At 36.0% G+C, this 23,625-nt stretch overlaps 1 protein-coding gene across 2 annotated transcripts in view; it reads right to left on the reverse strand.

Annotated features, from left to right (window-relative positions):
• The window catches only part of LOC121314883 (mdm2-binding protein-like), a 50,520-nt gene that overhangs the window by 15,578 nt on the left and 11,317 nt on the right, over window positions 1-23,625 (reverse strand). For both annotated transcript variants that reach the window (XM_041248615.1, XM_041248616.1), the window contains 7 exons: window positions 18,691-18,785; window positions 17,711-17,783; window positions 17,004-17,121; window positions 14,892-15,062; window positions 12,870-12,983; window positions 8,397-8,564; window positions 6,607-6,700 (listed from right to left, as the gene is read on the reverse strand). In XM_041248615.1, the coding sequence (XP_041104549.1) occupies window positions 6,607-6,700; window positions 8,397-8,564; window positions 12,870-12,983; window positions 14,892-15,062; window positions 17,004-17,121; window positions 17,711-17,783; window positions 18,691-18,785 (833 nt within the window). The remainder of the gene's footprint in view (window positions 1-6,606; window positions 6,701-8,396; window positions 8,565-12,869; window positions 12,984-14,891; window positions 15,063-17,003; window positions 17,122-17,710; window positions 17,784-18,690; window positions 18,786-23,625) is intronic.

The following is a 23,625-nucleotide window of genomic DNA, read 5'->3' on the forward strand; positions in this document are numbered from 1 at the left end:
ACACATGAAGTGCAATGCTATTACTGAGACACTCTGCCAAACAACTTACCAGATGAGTAACATGGTAAGGGGGGGGGGGGGGGGGGGGGGGGGGGCAATTTCTAAATAATACATACGTGTGTTATCATGAATTAACATTAAATTAACCAACCCTTATTACTTGTTTGAATGTATCACATATCCACCTCTGCTACTGCTGGTCAGTCAACCTGATGACATCTATGAAATTTACAAATATACAGGTCTCTGTCTTTACAGGAAACAATAAGATTACACTTGTACTGTAGATTGGTGAGCCTAATCTGCAAACAGGTGTGGTATCTGCTCTTTCCCTGGCTTGAATTCACGTTGTTGTTTGAATCGGCGTTGAAATAGGTAGTTGATTGTAGTTTATTTGTTAGAATCGTTGCTTGCTTAGGTAAGCAGCCTGCACTTAAATTACATATTTAAAAAAAAAAAAAAAAGGTATTAAGTTATCCAAACCGTTTGGGGCGTGTTGAGTTGTGAGGTTGATGCAAATTTAGTGTTAAGTATATGGCTCCACGCCGACAGGTTAGTACAAATTGGCAATCAGTGTCTTAGAATGCTAGCCATTCTAAGCGCAACACGTAGTCCGAGCTGTGGCAGTCCGACCGAGAACAGGTGGAGGGAGGACCTTTTTCTAATCCCTCCCAATGGCTACTAGAGGCCTCATTCCTACCCTGACATGTCTGCATCCACTGGACAAAGCGGGCTCACTCATTCTCCACTCTCAGAACGAACACTGATAAGTACCTGCTGCACCTACCCGTATTAACTGCTTCTCCCCCTACGCTGCCTGCTACAAACTTGAAAATCTCCTTTTTCAATTGTCGCTCTCTGACTAACAAATCTCTGCTTCTCAGCGAACTTACAACCAATACCAATCTTGATCTTCTCAGTCTAGCTGAAACCTGGAACACAGTAAATGACATGCACTCACTGCATCTAGCCACCCAGAGTCGGAGGGCTATTCCCTCTTTGACAAACCTCGCCTCACTGGCCGAAGCAAGGACACTGCTGTTATTGCAAATTCTGTGCTTGCTTCCTCAGTTCTTCTTTTGTCTGCCTTTTCTTCATTTCAGCATCTCGTCATCAAGCTCCCCTCTCCGATGTCCCTCACCCTTGCTGTTATCTACCGTCCACCTAAGAACAACTCTGCTTTTATTGCCAAGTTTTCAGAATTCCTCTCCCTCGTCTGGACTTCAACTGACAAAATCCTACTCCTACGTTACTTCAACATTCATGTTGACTTGCCTTCCTCCCCACTAATGACTGACTTCAACACACTTCTGGACTGTCTTGGCCTTTCTCAATCTGTCAATGTCCCCACTCACACCCGAGGACACACGCTGGTTCTGCTCATTACCAGGGGCCTTGATGTCGCCAATCTCTCCGTCTCAGATGTCTCTCTCTCTGATCATTTCTTAATCACTGCTAATATTAATCTCCCTGCTCCTTCCTCCGCTAATGATACTGTTGTCTCCTTCTGTCCCAAGAATCTGCCGAATCCCCTGAAACTCTCAGAATGTGTCTTTGCATCCCCTCTAACTGGTACTCTCTTGTCCTCAATTGATGATGCGGTTACCCTCTACAATACCACCCTTACTCATATCATTGACACTGTCGCCCTGCTTACAACCAGAACCGTCAAGAAAGATCAAAACTGCACATGGTATACCCTTGAACTTCGACTGCTTAAATCTGCCTGCTGCAAGCTCGAGCGTAAGTGGAGGTGATCTGGACTAACGGTTCACAGCAAGATCTGGTCGGACCTAGAGCTACAGACATCCGCTTGCTGCGGCCAGGGTGAAATACTTCTCTGAAATCATAACTATGGGACATGGCAAACCCAGTGTTCTCTTTCAGACCATTGACCAAATTCTACATCCATCTACCGACAGATCCAACTCCAGTCCACCCTTCTCTCTTACCTGTTATGATTTCTCCTCTTTCTTTCAGAACAAAATTGACATCATCTATTCTACGCTCACTCACCACAAACCCAGTCCATTACTTGATCACCCTGACGCTACTCTGGCTGCCCCTCCTGCTCTCATCTCTCTTCATTACTGATGTTTCCAGCTTACTGTTGAAATCAACTACTGCCACGTGCCCCCTGGACCCCTTGCTGACTAACCCTGTCCGCCTCTGTGCTTCTGATCTTGCTCCCTCCATTATCCACACCCTCAACCTGTCCCTGGACTCTGGCTCGGTTCCTGCTGCCCTTAACTCTTTGCGGTCCTATGTCGGACCAGGTCCAACAATACAATTTTCCCTTTCCAGTCAGTTCTTTGAGCGCTGGATGCAGAAGCAGCTACCTCCTTGTTATGTCCGTGTTATTTCTGTAATGCATTGGGCTATGAGATACACCCTTTTTTCCGGTTTCATTCGGCATTATTGAGGAGTTTGGTGATAAAACGAGTGATCAGGAGAGGATTCATCAGTATGCACATCTATAAAGAGCTATGTGAAAAATGGGGCTTGGCTGTAGATACAGTACTGAGTGTCCATTTGCAATTCAATACCTTTTAAACATGTTTTACTCTGAAAAAAATATATTTTAAAATAGCATGTGTAAAATAAATAGTGCATGTGAAAATAAATTGGACCTGAACAAGCACTGAATAAATGGACTGCAAAGAGTTAAGCTTGCCCAAGTTACATCGGTATTCAAAAAACCCTCCCTTGACTCGGCTGACTTATCTAATTTCTGTCCCATCCCCAATCTCCCTTTTTTCTCAAAAACTCTCACGGACAACATCTCACGGACAGCAATCTGCTTGAATCTCTACAGTCTGGTTTCCGGCCACATCACAGTACTGAAACTGCTCTGCTCCGGATTGTGAACGATCTGCTCAATAATGCTGATGCTGGTGCTCCCTCTGTGCTTTTCCTCCTTGACCTAACAGCTGCTTTTGACACCATAGCTCATGGCATTCTTCTTGACCTCCTTCAGAAGTATGCTGGAATCTCTGGAACCTGTCTCTCCTGGATGTCCTCTTACCTATCATGATGCATGCAGTCCATTTTCTTTGCTGGACGCAGTGGTGTTGCAAACCCAGTCACTTGTGGTGTCACCCAATAATCTGTTCTTGGGCCCCTTCTCTTCAATATCTACATGCTCCCCTTGGGTCACCTCATCCGCCAACACAGCCTCATGTTTCACTCCTATGCTGATGACACCCAGCTCTACTTCAAACTTGACCCTGGTAGCCCCTCTGGCACGGTCCAGCTCTCGGCTTGCATTCAAGACATCGAGGCCTGGATGTATGCCAATTTTCTTCAACTGAACACTAAAAAAAAAATCTGAATTCTTTCTAGTAAGATCCAAAACTCAACTTAAGAATCTAAACATAGCTGCCCTGAACCTCAGAAACGGTCTGCTGCTGCCTTCCCCCACAGTACGAAGACTTGGTGTCTTCTTGACAGCAACCTCTCCTTTGATGCCCACATCTCCGTGGACAAATGTTCCTTGTACCATCTTCGAAGTCCGTCCCTACCTTTCCCTCCCAGATGCGGAGATACCTTGTCATGCATTTGTCTCCTCTCGACCTGAATACTGAAACTCTCTATATGGTGGACTCCCTACACGCACCATAAACCGACTGCAGCTAGTCCAGAATGCCGCTGCCAGGATCCTTACCACCACCTCACCACTGGCTGCACTGGCTAACTGTAAAGTTCAGGATTATTTTCAAAACTCTCCTGCTCACCTACAATGCCCTTCATCACACAGGTCCCGGGTACCTCCTCAACCTGCTGACCCGCTATGTCCCTACCCGCAAGATGAGGTCCTCCGACTCTGGCCTGCTCGTTATCCCCAAGCAAAAGTGCACCACACGCTTGTTTAACTTCATGGCTCCGACTCTTTGGAACTCTCTCCCAGCTTTGCTGCGTGATGCTCCCACCGTCTCTCACTTTAAATGAACTCTCAAAACCCACTTGTTCTCACCTGCTTTTCATGCTCTTTAAGCCTGATATCTACTATTACCTGCTGTGTTGCTGCTACTATTTCACATATTATGTCATTATCATGTATTATGCACTTTCCACTGTATTTAATGTATTATGCATTTCTCTGTATTTAAAAGTATTATGGATTTTCTTGTCACTGCATCTTGTAAAGCACTTTGTAATGGTGGTCCACTATGAAAGGCACTATATAAAATAAAGACTGATTGATTTATTGATAATATATCTTCTAATCAGATTAATTTAAATTCCAAGCAGTACGGAATGTTTGTTATATCTCGAAAAGCTAAGTTTCATCCTAGAAATAAACTGTTAATTTATACCAAGTGTTGAGATATCTAGGGTCCCAACCTTGCCTATTTTAAGCATGCTCTGTGATTGACTGATTCTTAGACACTGACCCTGTGATTGTGCTGTGAAATCAAATCCACCTACTTCTCTTTCATTAGAAATAAATACATAAATCAGTAAAGCTACCACAAATCCCTGTGTTTCTGCTGGTCAAAATCAGTTTAATTGCTCAGACATGTCATTATGGTGGATGATGTTTTTCACCTTTACATCTTAAACCAATGTAGCCTATTTACACATTGAATTTAACCTTTCAAGAAGCATCTATCAACTACAGGATAAATTGCAGTGATCTTTGTTTATCTGTTATCCACGACTTCAGTCATCAGTAATAGGTTCAGAGCCCTATTGCTAAAGACAAAAGAGCAGATACCAATCATGAACATAATTTTTTAACAAACCTAACTTACTGATTTTATTTTCTTAAACACAATACTGGATTGTAAAAGCGGACGGCATTCTTGGATTTCACATACATAATCACAGACAAAAGTACACAGAACAACAGTATGTTACATCTTGTTTGTGAAACCTGGGCCCATTCTGTTTTGCCTATTTCTTACAGCTCAGACAGATTGGATACACCATGCTTGGTTAGAGCTTGTTTCAGATGAGTCCAAAGCACTGCCAGTCAGCCTATGAGAAGATAGTATCATTGAACTTTGTAGAACGTTTTGAATACATGGCTGCATTCACTTGATCTTCAATCAAATGAATGTTTCCAGTCCTTGAACTGCTAAAACACCCCCACATCATGATCGAACCTCCTTCAGGTTTAACTGTAGGTATAAGGCTTTCTTCATTGAAGGCTTTTCTTTTTTTTCTCTAAACATACTGTGGTCCATTATTGGACCAAATCATTTTGTTGAAGGAGGCTTCAGATTCATGTTCAAATGTAATGGAAAATGTAAACTGTTTTATATATTTTCTTTAAAAGTGGTTTGCAGCAAGGTCTTTCTGAATACAACTGTTCTGTGTTCAGGTGCCTTTGTACAGTTCTTTTGTGTACTGTTATGCCTGATGATTCTAAATCTTTCTTTAAGTCCTTGGCTCGTACTCTTAGATTCTCTTACCACTTGTACCCATAATTATCTTTGGACATCCACTTCTTTTCAAGTATATCAGTACTTCTTGATTATTGCTACGAGTACTTATCAAAACGTGAATGCAACTGTTTGTCTTGACCATCATCTGCTGTGTTGCCAAAATGTTATTCTTCAACAGATGTTAGAACTAATTACAGTGCTACCCTGTTATAACACAATGAATTATAGCGCGTAATAGGACATTACAGGGTAATGTCGTGGCTCACCTTTCCCCCCATAATGAAATATGACTCGCAAACGCTGGGTGAACATTCCAGATACTTTAAGTGATCTTGGTGATGTTATCATGAATTATGCTCGGATCAATTGTAATAGAAACTCAAAAAAAAAAAAAAAACTACAACACTGATTTTGTTTTCTTATTGTTTTAAACAAGAGTGATGTATACTTTGAACTGATGGAATAGCAGTTTCTATTATACTGTATATATAGTAATGACCTGGGATTTATATTGATGCAGGTTTGGTCTATGGACCCTGTTGTGTGTGTGTGTTTGTTAGCAGGGAAGCAGTAAGCTTGCCGCAGCCGGGATAGGTAGGTGACCTCCAGGGAGATGGTCAGGTTTTAAGCGTTTTTAGGTTTTGGCCAGGAATAATCGTCCCAATAAATCAGGGATTACAGTAGCTGCAAATTGTGTGCGTCTCCTTCCTTCATTTTCCATTGTACGCTACAATACTAATTTGGCTTGTGGGCACTGTAAATCAATTCGGGAACAAAAATGCCAATATTCGTTATAAGGCGAAACACAAATAACACGGTCTCCTAATTATGGACCCCAACAACTGCATTATAACAGGGTAGCACCGTGCCCTTTTCTGGCTATTGTTATCCAGCTTAATTACTGTGCAATGGTTTTCAAATCAATGAACAGATTTCTTTTTAGTTCCGTTATGTTTTTACTTTAAATTTAAACGTGCCAATACATTTATGTTTGTTAAAAGAACAGAAATTGCACATTTTGTTGTTTGTAATACTAATTAATGGATAATGTTCCACAAATGCTTGCATTTAACATGTTTTCTTGAATTATTTTCTATTAAGTATAGGGTGTGCTACATTTGTCTGTGACTATGTTCACCCATTTCCCCAAAATAAAAAAAATTAGCTCTGCTATGACCTATTCTTGAATCCCACTAGAGATAACTTCCTATCTTACCTCATCCTCTGCCTGATTCTTTCCAAGTTTTCAAAGTTCTGAAGGACGCTTCTCTCAAAACACTCTGAGGAACTCACACAAGTTACATCATATCCTGCAAACAAATGAAAGAATAAAATCAATGCCCATTATATATATTTATATATATATAACAAATTAATGCACTTACCTGTGTCACGTGATTTCTGACTCCATCACCAGTATTCTGATACCAAACCCATCTTTTCAATGTTACAATGTACTTGTTTATCCGTCAACCTGTGTTTTTTTTTTGTCTATTATGGAGTTACACAGCGCTTCCTCCAATTTTAAATGACGAAAATACAGCCAAAACAAAGCGAACAAGACCAAGCTACGGTAATGTAAAAGTTAATCAATAAACAGTTTTTATAAATTGTGATGCTTTTTTTTTTTTTTTTTAATCTGTGATCTTTAGTTACTTTTGTGCATTATCATTTGCAAGTGAACTGTGACATTAGGGCCTTATCAAGCACCATATTCTGCAATTTTGAATACCTATTTTGGATACTGTTTTAATTCTGGAAACTGGTGTTTTTTTAACCTTTTGCTACATTGCATTGCCTTTTACGTTTTACACAGTTCTTTGCTTGGGTAACATTTTGATTTAGTTCTGCTGTTGGGTCGTTAATGGAGACTTTTACATACTGCTACAATACTTACCAGATTTAAAATGTATGTACTGTATTACAGTCCACGTGTCATCTCTTTTTGCAAGTGATATTTTCAGAATCATATTGTTCTGAATTAAAATACTACTTCTGTTGAAAATATAGTACTGTACCAACAAAACCAACTACAGTACATCTAAACGGAAGCATACTTATTTTAAAACACCGTCCTTTCATTTATGTATTTTTTACATTGTATCTTTTTTCTGTTCCCTGAAAAAACGGACACGAGTTGGAATGGGCTGAAATGAAATAATCAGATATGCGTCACAATCGTCACTGAAGTCAAAATTTTAAAGGGTCGGATATGTGAGTGCTGACTGTACAGTATTTTTGGAATGCAATTTAAAATGAACTGCACGTGAGAACTGCAGGTATAAGGGCCAAATGCCAAGAGTTCCTATATTTATTTTCTAGATGTCTGCTATAGATATACTTATCATAGGCGAGATCAGTGTCATTAAAGAATAAGAGTCAGTGCCACAAAGTGATCTGCCACTTTGGAACAAGTTTCTTTATGGTTTTCTGGCAAAACACTGTTGTGCATTAGATGGCGCTGGCATTTACTAAAGGAACTGTGGTTGTTCGAGCCTATATTACTTTTCTCTATGTCAGGCAACTAGAACTGAAGAGCACTTCCTGAACTCATGGTCAAAGCACCAACACAGACATATCAAAAATCTAAAACAAAGACAATATTTGTGTAATTGCAAGAAGGCTGCAAACATCACACAAAGGTAAGGAGACAGAAAAAAACAAAAACAAGCTAAGAAAAAATTATTTATTTATTTTTAACCAAATTCCTGGACACAGACAACTGAAGTATATTTCCTCTACCGTAGAACAAAATATGAGATCTAAAAAAAAACCTTGAACTCACTTCTTGCGATATGTTCATGGACAAAAATAACTTCTTAATGTTAAATTGAATGTAAGACTTGAGTGCAGTGCATGTGTTGGATACTGTTCTTGAGATCTGGGCCAACACACCAAGCAATGAGACGAAAAAAGAGATTATTAAAACATCAATTCATATAACACTATTTTGCTCTTTGTGAAAAACAGAATAGATCAACAATATGTTATTAAAAGGGTTCCTACCAGGATACTTTTTCTCACAATTCTCCTTCAGGAGGTCCTCCTCATGAAGAACAGTTTTGGTAAGGTTTGTATTGTGTACTTTTAGGTATTGCTCCTTAGCAAGTGCCAACAGAACCTTCAGGTCATTGACTGGAATGGACGCAGGCTTCTTGTTCTTCTCTCTTATTCCTATTAACAGAACAATATAGTGTCAAAAACATGGAGTTCAAAACACAGCTTTACTTAAGTACTGTACCCTATAAGTCCATCTTAATGTGTAAAAAAAAATAAAAAATAAAAAAAACTATGCATACATAGTAGGTGAACAGTGAAAGTGCACAAAATATTAGTGTTTAACTAAAAGTTAAAAATGATGATGGCCATTCTCAAACATTTTAGTGCTTTTACATCAAACACTGATGTAAAAGCACTGGCATTTTACTTCAGCTAGTATTCAGATGTTATATAGATATATAAATCCCCAGACTATTCCGAGAAAAATAATCTAGTGTGTATTCTTTAGTAAAATAAATAGGATACATGTTATGTTCCTATGGTCATTAGAGCACCCTCGTCGCAAAAATACAAAGATTCAGTGTTCTCATTCTCTTAAACAGAAAACACATTTGGAACAGACCCCAGAAGACCATAATTTTAATTAAAAAAAAAAAAAAAAAAAAAAGCGTATTGACGTAAGGCACAATGCCATTTTGCTGAATTCTTGGAAACGTGAACCTCACAGCTAATTATTGGATTAACAAATTGTTAAAACAAGCACATTTTTTAAAAACTTGTATCGTAATTATTCATGACTGTGTAATTGTAGAGAACAGACAACAGTTTTGAAATGATCTAAAACAGTATATATACACAGGTTTGTTTGCTAGCCAGGAATTTGAAGGTAGTTTAGAATGAAGGTAGAATTTACTGAAGGTAGTTCCCTGTTTGATAATGTGTGAATGCTATAAAGCACACATTAAATGTCACACACATGCAACATTCAATCTTTTGATTTGTATAATGCATATTAAGTAAACAAAAGTTGTTGTATTAAAATCCACTACCAAGTCAATATACGTAGCAACTCTATATGGTGTCACTGCTGTGTGTAGATCCAAAGCATTGTGGGGTACCTATAGTGGTTGTAGTGCTTCAGTAAAATACATACTGAATACCTAGTTTACAAGACAGTGTAAGAGAAGTGCTATGGTAGAATATGTTTGAAACATACAAAATGCACGCTAACACTAATCATTTCAATTTCAAAAACCGAGCACCGTTCGCCTCTCCCCCTCCAGCTCGTGTTATCCAGAGGCAAACCTTTAATTTCTTCCTCGACAGCAAAGCATTGTATAGCGTAAGCTGTATTGAAAGAAATGTCTCAAAATCCCTTTTTGTTAAATGCCTACATGGCCAAAAACTTAAAAGCAAACTGTGTAAGAAACTTGTATCATGGAGGCATAATCTATCTCTGGGGTCACTTGACATGCATAAGTTCATATTATTATTATTATTCATATTTTTAGTAGTAGTAAAACGTAACTGATAACCTGCTTAGAACGGTGACTATTAAATAAAGCTTTGCTTTGCTTAAGTCTGCTGCAGTTGGTGCTGCTGCAATGCAAGCTTACTGTATAGATCGCAAGCAGATACCAATTAAGTGAAAATAAACATTTAATTATAAAAAACATGATTACTGTTCTATATAATGTATTTTTAAACTACATGTGAATGTTTTATTCCATTTACATGGATTATTTGTAAAACAGGATTTTCAATCAAATATAAACAAGTAGCTATGGTGAAGTCACCAGTAAATTATGCAAATGAGTACACTCAAAGGTTCGAACCTTCCTTCGGGAATGTGTTCCAAACCTTCAAAGGTCGAAATCTACCCTTCGTTGCTGCCCTAGAATCTGGTAAATCTTGAGTTTTACCAGTAACTGTCAACATTTACCAAGTAGTAAATGTCCGGAATTAAGAAGCAAGGTGATATAAAATGGGTTCACCTGTGTTTTGTATTAGTATGCTAATTCTTTGTTATATTTCAAGTGGTGCAAACTGCAAATGCTGTTTTGGTATAGATTGAATTCGAATGAATGAATCTGTTTTGCTTAGTGTTTAAATACTGAGAAACCCCAAGCTTGTTATATACTGCTTCAGTGCAATGGGATTGTAATATAAATCCTGTCGTGGTTTTTTTATTTATTTATTTATTTATTTATTTTTTAAAAATGGGTAGATTGCTCTATGTGCAATTATTATATCAGCCCCACAATAGTTGGGCAGTGTAAATATATATTTTATCTTATTGTATTTTTATAGAGGGCATAGGCAGTATTTACTGTAAATAGGCAGTAAATTAAAGAGAATGTACGTTACCGCTACTGCCGCTAATGAGAAATTACGGTAACTAAATTATTTTTCTGTGCGAGGTCTGGTTTATGTCAAAATGTTTAAAAAATACGTACAATGCTCCCCATTTATATGGCGGCCGTTTATATACGAAAAGGTTATAAGGCGGTACGGTCATGGCTCCCATGTGCCCCATAGTGCCATTACACTAACACTAGTAGTCTCGTTATAAGGCGGAGCACAAATAGCATGGTCTCTTAACTATGGGCCCCTACTATGGTTCCATATTAGAGCTACAGTTATAAAGGTATGTAGTTAAAACATGATGCATACTATACTATATTTCAGTTGTTTTATTAATGTGTATCTGTAATAAAACATGAAACGTGAAAAATAAAACAAATTAAAATAATTTCACAGGGCTCTACTTATTGGTTAGGCACTTGTTTATTCTTGAGATTTACTGGTAAATGTCCAATATAAAGCGTTATGTTTAGTTACACCTGTTAATAAATCTTCAAGTCAATATTCTGACCTGTACCACAGGATGGGGACTTTATAATGGTAACTACTTTATCTATTTTGGCTATACAGTTGTTGTTTCCTTAGTTATAGAATACCATTTTAAGCACTACTGTTTAAATAGTATGAGTTTTAGTACTGCATTTAACTGTACTAAAGTAGCAACCTACGTAATGATGCTCATAGCAACTCAAGCAATTTGCTAGACAAAAACGCACTGCCAAGGAAATGTGGAGGTAAGGTTGCTTAAAAACCCTTATGAGTAATACTAGCAATCACAAGCAAGACAGGAAGCTCAAAATGGATACTATTCGGAGGTCTTGAAAATATCTAAGCTATTTGAAAAAAAAAAAAAATTATTATTATTTGAGGCGATTCAGAAACGCTAGTTAAATTTGGGCATACACATAGTAGAGACATCAAGTAAACAATATGGTATGTAAAGGAAATCATCAAATATATTAATTTCAATAAAGCCAGACACAACTGCCTGAACAGCAAGGAAGTGGTAAAGAAATAGCTTTAAATTTTTATTGTGAAAATCACAAGGTATACACTAAATGTGAGCACATATTAAGCAAAAATCATGTGTACTGCAGTTTAGCCTGTGAACGAATATATTAATACACTGTATACTGGACCTCTCGATACTCCTCTGTGTGCATGTCTTACCCTTTATTTTAATAGCCCTAACAATGTTATCACTATTCCCCCCTTTGTGTGTTTTTATTTATTTCTTTATTTTAAGTAGATTTTAAGTAGAGTAAAGGCTGCTATTGCAACTTTTCTTCTGCTACAGGTCAGATCCATGTTGTTAATGCTGTAGAACACGCAACATAATACACAGACGTGTACAATTTACTGCAGACTATTTGGACTTTGAAATAGATTCAACACTTTTGGAAATGCATCACATAACTAACCTGTTCCTAGAAAAATCATATAAAATGATTTAACACAGAGATTCCAAATAAACCTATTCTAAATCTATTTCCATCTTTGTGTTTTGATCTGCAATTAGTTCAGGTTTTTTTGTTTTTATGCTGAAGATCTTTTACTACTTTGCTTGTTTTTATACTTAATGTGGATGTATCAGACATAATAATGCAATTTAAAAAAAGGTGCTGCTGCGGATTGCTGGCTCCCATTCACATCCTGTGGTCTGTCTACAGTCAGATCAAACATTCTATAGCAAAGGAAGTCAGAATGTACCAGAAAACAACCATGTTCTTGTTCTTAATTTGTCTGCTTCACTTAGAGGTTGATTATGCTCCATGTTAAGCCATAGTTGGGTGTTTTAAATTGATTTTTCGATGCAATCTAAGGTGATTTCCCAGTGCTATAAAAAAAAAAAAAAGTTGTGGCTTATCCTGGCAGGGTATAGATTGAAATCATCAACCGGTTACCCTTGAAGTCACATAGAGTAGTAAGTAGAGTAGTAATCTCAATCTCTAGACTAAAAAACAAAACAAACAAAAGCTAAACAAATAGATATATGTAAAGTAATAAAACATGTAATACATTTGAAGCAAGCAATGTGATATTTCTGGGTTTTTAAGTTAATTTATACTTGTTTCTTATAAATCCTAGCAAGGCAACACCTGTTATAAAACTCACGCATGTATTCCTTCAAGACCAGCAACTGAATCTGAGCCAGCTTCTTTTCTCTCTGTATCAGCTGTTCACCACGGAGACGAGGCAGAGACCCCAGCAGTACAGTCACATCCAGACCTATAGGAAATGAAAAGTCTGCCTGATCAATGTGCCTAGTAAGAAGCTAATTTGGATAATTTATTCGCAAACCAAATCCTATTGTTTTAATTTCAGCAATTTCAGTTGTTTCATCAACTCTAATGCTCTCTTGCTTATTTGATATTGGCGTGACCCATTTTGTATAAGACATGCCAACTGCAAGGTGCATGCTGATTCCACACTACCAAAAAACTCCCTTTTTTAAACAAAAAACCATTTACTTTTAAATCTCATCATAAAAAATGTGTGGAATACACTGCAGATAAAAGAAAATCTGAAAGTTGTGCTAAGTTTTTTTGCCATAGGGCAGTAAACTATGACATTGCCATGATTACATAATTACAGCATGTAATTAGATTAGAAAAGTTAACAGTTTAGCTGACTGAAATAATGCTTTACAAAGCTTATCTTAAAAAAAAATATTTTAAGATTTTCTTAAAAATCCAGTTTCACGCCTCTCTAAGGCAACATTTCTCAAATGCGGCCACCAGAATCCCCCCAGCAACTCTTCTCTTAATCAACCTTTAACATACATGGGTACAGCTATCAGCTTTCATTCAGTGCAGTTAATGCTGCTTGCATTCTAATTCCTCATACTACTTTTGTTTCTGTAAGCTGCTATTGGCCAGCATTAACGTCAGAATAATCACTGCATGCGGATTGGTTGAGCTTTCATTCTTGTCAGATTTCATTTTTGCATGCGTCTCAAATCTGTTGCCATTTCACGAGATAAGACTTTAGTAGTGCGATGTGAAAACAGTGATATGGAGTAATATTGTTTTAGTGTGGAGATACTATCTGAATTAGAATCGAACATAGCTGCATATGAATTCGAAGGCAACCACCACCCCCCCCCCTCCGTAATGTATGAAAACTATAATAACTAACAATGATAAACTTTTATTAAAGCCAACATAAAACATTATTCAAAAGGTATTTGTATAACTTTTGTGTTTTATTCCATTTCTTCTATACATTTTTGACTAGACAAACAACACAAAGGACAATCTGGCTGTACAGTACTTTATCAAACACTGAAAACAAATTTATCCCACCCCTCTATTGTTATTACTAAAATTCTGTCGTGACCAATAAATAAAACAAAAAACAGTCAAACTATGAATATTGTGATTATTACCAGAGTATTTATATTTCTTAAAAAGGCAATAAGATTGTGCTTCACTGATTAGTATTAAATTACACGAAGAGTTAAAAACTGCAAAGTTAATTTGCAGCACAGAGCACCCTAAGCAGAGCTATCCATAGGCAGAATTGACAGACATCTGCTTGACCTCCCTATATCAGAATGGAAACACGCTCAAACCTAAATCAAACATGCTTACTGGTGGACGATAATTTTAAAAACTAGTCAGTCAGACTGTAAACTTTCAGCTGCTAAACAAAAATGAAATATGCATGCATAGTGGTTTAATGATAATATATAATACCATTAAAACAAAAAAAAAATTCAAGATCATTGTTTTCTTTTACTTTCATTTTTATTTTTGCATTTCGGAGTCATCCTGCGTACCACCTATAACCCTTACAATTACAATTAATTAGCCCTCAAATCTTCGAACTGATATACTGTATTGAGCCGAGCCTAACTTGTAATGTCACAGTTGTATACATTAAATACAAAGACACATTTACTTATTTTGTAAACTACAAGATGATTTTTAAGATTTTTCTAATTACTTGTGGATTCATCTTAAACTTACAAGGTCTTAAACGACAAGTTGGCACTATATTATGTGTATTTACTAGTACTAATACTTTCCTGAGAGGAAGGTTTGGGGTTCTATTGGGAAATAGTTACAATGGAGTGTATACAGTACCTACAGGATCCTTATGGGTATGGGTAAACAAACTATCATTCCTCCTCACCTCCCTCTGGTAGCGGCTTCCTATTGAGCAATCCATTTATTGTGACCAGAGCAGCGGCTCCATTAATCTGAGTAGCTGAGTGAATCAGTCTTGCCTTGCAACCACCATTTTCTTTGCCCTGGACCAGAAGTAAATAATTACAGTTCTCTCCTTTCATTTCAATATCTGGAGCTGGAGAAAGAAATTCAAAGAAATGCTTTATTCCAATGCCTTATATATTATATATATATATGATATATATATATATATATATATATATATATATATATATATATATATATATATATGACACACACACGAACTATAGAACATAAAACCAAAGACTGTACATAATCATAAAAAACTAAAAAAGTTGTGTATCTGCTGTTTTAACATAGCTCATGACAATCATTTCACTCCAATTACCAGAATGGAAAGTGAAAAGTAATTTCTTCAGAATGGAGTAATTTCTTTGCCACTTATGGTTTCTTTTATTAAGTATAAAGTTTAGGGACAAGGTTATCTTACAACTCTCAGTCCCACTGCATGTGCTCCTGTCTTGAGAGGGGATTTAGCTTCAAGTTTCCAAATCTGTTGGCTATGCTAAAATGGAGATTGCTTTTTTTTCTGAACAGAGGCAGTTGTACAGACAGGAAGAGTTAAAGAAATATCATATGGTCAACACAGGTCCATAATAACTGTTTGGACAAATTTGAACTTATTATATAGCGTACTGTAAAAATGACATAGAATTAGCTTTTGTAAGATATACAGTATATTGTAAATAAAAAAACTAAATATAAAAAACAAACAAAGCAAATAAAACACACACTTGTGCAATTCCACGTGACCAAGCGTTCTACTTTGAAACACGACACCAACTTAAAAAAAAAAAAAAAAAAAATATATATATATAAATATATATATATATATATATATATATATATATATATATATATATATATATATATATCTTTAGTCATTGATTTTTTAAAATTATTGTTTTAAGGTGTTTTAAAGAAAAACTAACCCCACAGTTAACTCAAATCATGTACACAAGCTCAAAAATTAAAATATGTCTGGGCAGAACATTTCTTTTTAGTACATCTTGCTGATAATACCTCTAAAGCTCACACATAAGAAAAAGGGTATAATAGTAAAAAAGCTTTGTATGTCAAATACATTATTAAAAGGGTAGCTTGTAGACCTCAATTAAAGTCAACAGGCTATAAAACTTGAAAAAAAAAGGATGAATATCTCTCAAATTACATGACAAGACAGTTTATCAAGGCATCTACACTTAATAAAGATTGCATCGCTAACAGACACCTTGAAATTGCGAAAAACAATTTTATTTATAGTCCTATACCCTTGGGCTGAACACACAACTAACATCTTCAATATTTGAAATGGAATTTAGCCTCCATTAACAGCTCCAAGAGTTTCTGTTTGAGAATTTAAGGGACTATAAAAGCCAATGAACCAAACTTACTGTTTAAAATTGTCTTTACCTGAAGTACAGTGTACTTGAAACTCAGCGGGACAAATATTAAAGGATAACTGATCTGAATATAATGAAGTAAATTCCTGTCACTGAATTTAAGTTTATTTTAGTATTTCTAAACTCAGCACTAGTGAGTATTTAATAGTTACTGATAATTCACAATAAAAATATATAGATTTTGCTCCCTACTTACAAAAAAAATACTAAGGCATGCTAGTATTACAACAATTAAATAACAGAAAAACAGAAAGGGCCATGAGCTTAAGAAATCAAATTAGACTATCATGTGTATATCTAATCTTGCCCATTTTTTTCTTAAAACACAGATTAGACACCACACAAGTTACCTAAATTAATCGATAATACACTGACCTGTCCATCTGATCCATTTCACACAGCTAATGTAGGTTCTGTTCCTGCCTTCCACTATCCAACATATCACAAGCTACTTATCTAATGTAGTATATAACAAATTGTTATTGAGCTTTATATATTTTCTTATAACAGATTAAATAGTAATGTTTTACTTGACTGTTTGTAACTATTAAAATACCACTCAAGGTAGAAAAGGTTACTCCTCTTTCACAATACAAATTAAAAAAAAAAAAAAAAGCCCATTGCCCACCTACCGGAAATTAATTTTGGCTTCTTAGCTATGTATTCTTTCCATTTCCTTGTGCTTAACTGACTTGTTGGAGGGATTGCCACGCTGCTTACAGTGCAGGACAAAGTGAACAAAGCTCCTACCTGTAGGGGGATACAAGCATAATGCTCTGTGGTCAGCCATAAACTAAGCTACTGGAAAATATGCCAGTAAATGACCAATAGGAAAGTCCAACACTAATGATTGAGTTGATGCACAACATTGTGTTATTAGAGGGCCTAATAAATTATCTAATAACATCTAATAAATTGGTGGGGGAGTGTTATATATTCTACATTGCACATCATGCGAGGACAATCCAGTTGTGTGTGGGTCAGTTCACTACATCTTGTTCAAACAATTTTACTACAGTACCCTAGATTCATGTTAACCACCCCTACACTAATATATAAGATGTAATCTGTGTATTGTTACAGCTCCGATGTTAGGGCATCACACAACACCCCAGCTCAAAAGTGATGTAGAACAAGTCCTGGTTATAATGATGTTTCCTCAACTCATAATAAAGCAAGTGTACTTTTGTAGGATTAAACATCTTCTTGGGTCTTTACAAGTACAAGTTGTATTTGAAATGATAACTCAATACACTGTGCGTGACATAAAGGTAACTTCTAGTGAAGTAATTACCGTAAAACAAACTAAACAGATACATAATGGAATCAAAATCCAAACCTTCCCCTGCAGAGCAGCAAGGTGGTCCAAAAGAAGCTTCGATTTGCCTCTCTCAGCTGCTGTTGATACACAACTGGTGAGAAGTTAAGGCACCCTCCCAACTAAATTAATAATAACACTGGTACAACTCCTCTAAATAAACAGCAGCAGGTAATCTATGACAAAGCTTAATTCTGTTCACATGGTTCCTCAGTTAGTACAGTACTGTGGTTTTACAAAAAGTAAACACCAAAAAACCAACCACACACAATATAAATAAATTTAATTCAGGAAAAAAAAAAAAAAAGTTTATGAATTAGTTTTCTAAACAGTTACTTAGCATGGTTTAGGTCAAAAGCAGTGCAGAATCAAAATGGCTGAATACAGTGTTCCAAGCTGATTTATACTCAAAGCTTTTGCTGCAAGATAAAGTCTTAAATGTTAACACAACGTTGACAAAAAGTATGGAAGCATAAAAAGAATGTTGCTGCATGGCAATAATTACCTTCCAGAGTACAGTAGCCTTATGCAACAATGTTGAATGTAAAATGAAAGCCGTAAATCATTCTATTTATTTATAACAATGGGTTTGAAAGTTTGTTTTTTTATTATTATTATATTTTATTATAACTTATTTACAATTTTTGCAACTTAGCTTGACTATTTTGGAAAGTATTTTGAATCCATCATTGCAAACTATGTTAAAAAGTTGTCTCTGTCGTATTTGTATTACTTAGGACCTGATCTAGAAAATAACTTCTGTTAAGGAATGCAGTCCTTTTTCTAATTGTGTGTTAATAACGTCTCAAGAATGGTCAATGTTTAATCTGCAGTGTACTAAAAATGAAAAGTTAGACTAAACAGAGTGTGCACAGGAACTGAAGCTAATTAAGGCCAGGAAATGGATTTTAAAAACCCCAGTTGCAAACTTAATGATTGTTTGGTTTTATCTTGCACTGACCTACATGAAACAGTTGTGCAAGATGGATTGAAAAGGATACAGTTCAAACTCTGTGCTGGAGCAGAAGTAGATTGGGAGGTCGGAGACAGACACCAGCTGTATCAGACCTAACACCGGCTTGTAATAATGGAATACCTGAGAAAGAGAGAGACCACAGAATATGGAATCATAATACTATCAACACTATTGTTAAATATGAAACATCTTGATTACCATTTTGTTTTTGATTACCAGCAAACCCCCCAGGTACAGTAGCCCTACCAGTCACCATCTATTTAACAATCCTGCACATACCAGTTCACAGCTTCAAAAGGTTTACCAGTGCTTGAAATGGGGCGGTACTCAGCGGTACAGAGTACCGGCACTTCTCAAGACTTATCTACCATTACTTTTTTTTTTTTTTAATTCAAAATGTAGTGCTATATTATGCGAGCCAGTTTTGGCTATCATCACTGAAAATCTCCACAAGCAAAGGCTTGAGTACCGCCCTCTTTTCAATCCGAACTAGAGAGCGGTTGACTTCAGACAGAGTAGACTACAGCTCCCAGAGTGTATTGCAAATAGCGCAGGGAACTTTCTCAATAGTACAGCTTGTAGACTTGTTTCAGTTAAACCGAAAGAAAGATTCCGGAAGAGGACTCAGAAGAGCCGATTCTCACCGTGAATATAAAAGGATTTTGTGAATACAAGGAATGCAAAGCTGCCCTTATCCCTAGCCTTAAAACCACTACTAAAGCGATCAGAACCATTGCTATGTCAACAAGTAAATGTGAAGCGCTTTCAGCTGCTTGAATTATATTTCGACTTAAAAAAAGAAATGCTCCAGCTGTCAGCCGTCTATCAAGCCTTGTATTTTTAAAGTGCGTGCCAGTCCCTATGGAAACAGGGTACGTTTTCGAGTATGTTTTCACTGTATTTGCTGCAAACAATTAAGATATCCACAATATGGATAAAGGAATATCCGTAACACCTCATAATCCACCCCCTACAAACTACTAAATCCCATCAAAGGGCTTCAGTACCGGTGTCACGGGAAATAAGTTAGCTGTGAAATAAATCAGCGATTGCCTTTTTGAGCCTTTCTACGCATGTGCGAATTTTAGAACTTAAAGGCAAGGTTCTCTGAAGATTCATCGAAAATTACAGGACGCCATTTGTATTTCTTTTTGAGAAACGAAAACAAGTTTTGCATTGCAGACAGTAATTTTTATTTAAATATGTTGTAATCTTATTTATCGAAGTGTATTGTGGACATTTTTTTTTTTTTTTTTTTTTTTTTTTTTAAAAAGGTGACATTTATCGGAATGTATATTTACGTTTCATTTGTATTAGAAATACATTTTATCTTCAGGAAATTGCTCGCTGTATTTTATATTTTTAACATGAATAAATATTTTAAAAACATTTATTTCTCTGTGTAATTTATGTCTATGCATAGTTAAAATCACTACTTGCCAAATGAGTATTTCCTCTAGAAAATGTCGTTCGTGGACAAGTCATATACTGTGGGGTAAGCAAATAAATGTGTTTTATAAGTGTTTATGTAAGCTCAATAGCAATTATATTATTTTCATGGTAAACTGCTTGGTGACTTTGAACCTTTTCAATAAATTGAGTGGGAAAGTGGGTACAAACACTTTTCTTCATGTAGAGAATAATGTTTTTGACGTTGTAATGAAGTCTACGGGATATCTAAAAACCTGTCAATATAGAAAACATACACATTTTTAGTGGAAGATGGTGTTTTAAGGTGTATATATAATTTGGGAAACGTACAAAAAACGACTGGCTTAATACATACCGTCCAAAAGTGCAGTTATATTATTAAATGAACATCTGTAAATTCCTAGTTGACATGGTGGATGTACTCGCACAGCACCAAATACTGTACTAATAATTCAGATAGCTCTCCAATTTAATCTAGTACCCTGTGCAAATCCCTGATCCTCACTTCTACAATAAAAGTACCCACTCATCTGTAGTTGTATTTCAGGAAAGATAAAACATCATATCACAGGTTATATTTTTTACTTGTAGATTATTATGTGAAACTCTGTGTGAGAACATGCTCTTAACGTTATTTTCTAACGATTATGGTTTACACCAGATCTCATTTATCACATATAAAGATATCATGAATATAATGTAGATATCATATAGCAGTCATTGCATACCATACAGCAATACTTATGTTCATATACATTTCTCATAACAAAGACACCGGTATTTAAAAAATGTACTTTTCTTAAAACCACCAATACATATCACATGTACACAATTCAAAATATACAAAACAATGTATAGAATAAAAACAAAGGTGTAAGGGTGGGTATGGGAAGGGAAGGATTACATAAGCTGTGGTTTAATTCCATGCTGGAGGTTTTTTTAGGAATATATCATTAACCAAATATTAAGCTTCTGATTGCAAGATAAGTGTCTGATACTTGACCGGCATTTCATAACTGTCTAATAGCTTTCAATACTGTCTTAGGACCGCAGTATATAGGCTAATTGCACATCAAAATAAATCGCAAGACAAATGCATAACGGTTTCTGATACACTATGTCAACACATACAAATTATACACGTATTTCTCTTTCGCTGTATTATTTGTATGAAGAAAACCTAATATAAACATCTGTGGCGATTATAAATTTGAAATGACAACTCTGGTAAGAGTTTGCCACGTCTTTGTAACCTGGGAATTAAACAAAACCTATTGTTAAATAATAGATAATATTGTATTAGAAACTGTTATTACACACCAATATAATTGCACATAAAAATAAATCGCACGACAAATGATAAATTATTTCAGTTTATGTCATAACCCATATACAAAATAATGCAGGTATTGTATTTATTTCTCTTTCGCTAATACTTGCAAATATATTGCAAGTACGTCTCAGAAGAAAACCTATAATATAAAGTAGCCAGTGATTAATGTAATCTTTGTAAATTACGTAGCCAAAAGTTAACATATTATGAAATAAGAATATGAAAAACACGTTATTAATATTACAGCGACGTGTTTTAGATTTTTACCACATATAATGTAGCTTTTAATAAAGATCCTGACAACATTTTAAGAGTAAAAGTATACAGAGAGAAAGGCGATGGCTTAACCTTGCCTTTAAGCGCCAAGATTCGCACATGAGTAGAAAGGCTCAAAAAGGCAAACGCTAACTTATTTCCAGTGACACCGGCACTTTTATTTTTCCATTTCAAGCACTGGGTTTTACATAGGAAAGCATATAAAATCAGTGGTCATTCAGCAATTCAACCAACTTCCAGTCTTCATTTTGAACTATAAAGCACAGTGGGACTGTCTGGCCTTGTCTTGTCCTGTCCTGGTTCAAATCTTATATTTCTGATAGGTTTCAGTTCATCTCTATTGGGGGGAGGTAAAATCAGCATTATCGGAAGTTGTCTGTGGTGTTTCAAAGGGCTCCATTCTAGGTCCCTTGTTGTTTTCATTATATATACTACCATTACGTGACATTGTTAGCAGACAGAGTGAACTTCCATTGCTATGCTGATGATACCCAACTATACTTGTCCCTAAAGCCAGGAATTTCTTCTGCCTGGGTGCTATTAGCTACTTGCCTTAGACATCAAGCATTGGACGTCACAGAATTTTCTAACACTGAATTCAGATAAAACAGCTTGACCCTTACAGTCTCTCATCAAAATGTAAACTAGAAATTAAGAGTTTGGGTGTCATCTTGATCCTGATCTCTTATTTGAAACTCACATTAGGGAAGTTACTAAAATATCTTTTTACAGTTGAGAAATACACCATTTACTTCTGTATCTGATGCTGAGAGACTAATGCATGTCTTTGTTTCATCTAGAATTGATTATTGTAATGCACTTTTTTCTGGTGTACCAAAACTTGCAGGTTGTTCAGAATACTGCTGCTAGAATTCTGACTAAAACCAGGAAAAGTGAACATATTACCCCTGTTTTGGCCTCTTTACACTGGTTCCCTGTGCAGTATAGCATTGATTTTCCTGTTAATTTACAAGGCCCTGAATGGATTAGCACCTACTTATTTGGAGGAGTTACTGACCTTGCATCTTCCAAACCGCACTCTGAGAGATGGGGCTTTTTCTTGTAGAGCTCCGAAATGATGGAATGCTCTGCCTTTGTTTGTCAGGGAAGCTGGGACTGTTAGTTTTCAAGTCAAGACTAAAAATGCACTTTTACAAAATGTCTTTCTTATCTTAGTGGGTTTTAACCCTTTGAGGTCCTATGTTGGACCAGGTCCAACACTACAATTTTCCCTTTCCAGTCCGACATCATCAAAAAGACGTAAAGCACAGGTCTCTAGTCGTTTTTTCTCAGGAAAATTCTGAGAAAACCTTTCATAGCCCAATGCGCTACAGAGATAAGACAGACATAACAAAAGAGGTAGCTGCTACCGCATCCAGTGCTCAAAGAATCTCAGACATTTGCAGAGCTTTTGAGACGTTATAGTAATAAAATAATGACTTGGATCGCATTACTGAGGAGTTTGGTGATAAAACGAGTGATTAGGGGAGGATTTATTAGTATGCACCTCTATAAAGAGGTTTGTGAAAAATACAGCAAACAAGGGGAGGGGCTTAGCTGCAGATACAATACTGAGTGTCTTTTTGTGATTCAATGTCTTTTAAACCTGTTTTACTCTGAAAAAAATATATATTTTAAACAGCGTGTGTAAAATAAACAGAGCGTGTGAAAATAAATTGGACCAGATGTGCCTGACAAGCGCAGAATAAATAGACTGCAAAGAGTTAATGTAACTTTAAAATTGCTTCTTTTGTATTATGTCTTAAATCTTACTTAAATGGACTGATTGTGGCAGTCGTATGTGTGACATGCTATACAAATGTTTTTTTTTTCTCCCTGCTATGTGTTGTACAGTAATATGTGATACTCTTGTATATAAAACGAGCTACATAAATGCAATAAATAAAATAAATAAATATT

This window comes from Polyodon spathula, chromosome 4, assembly GCF_017654505.1.
Source record: "Polyodon spathula isolate WHYD16114869_AA chromosome 4, ASM1765450v1, whole genome shotgun sequence".
NCBI lineage: Eukaryota > Metazoa > Chordata > Actinopteri > Acipenseriformes > Polyodontidae > Polyodon > Polyodon spathula.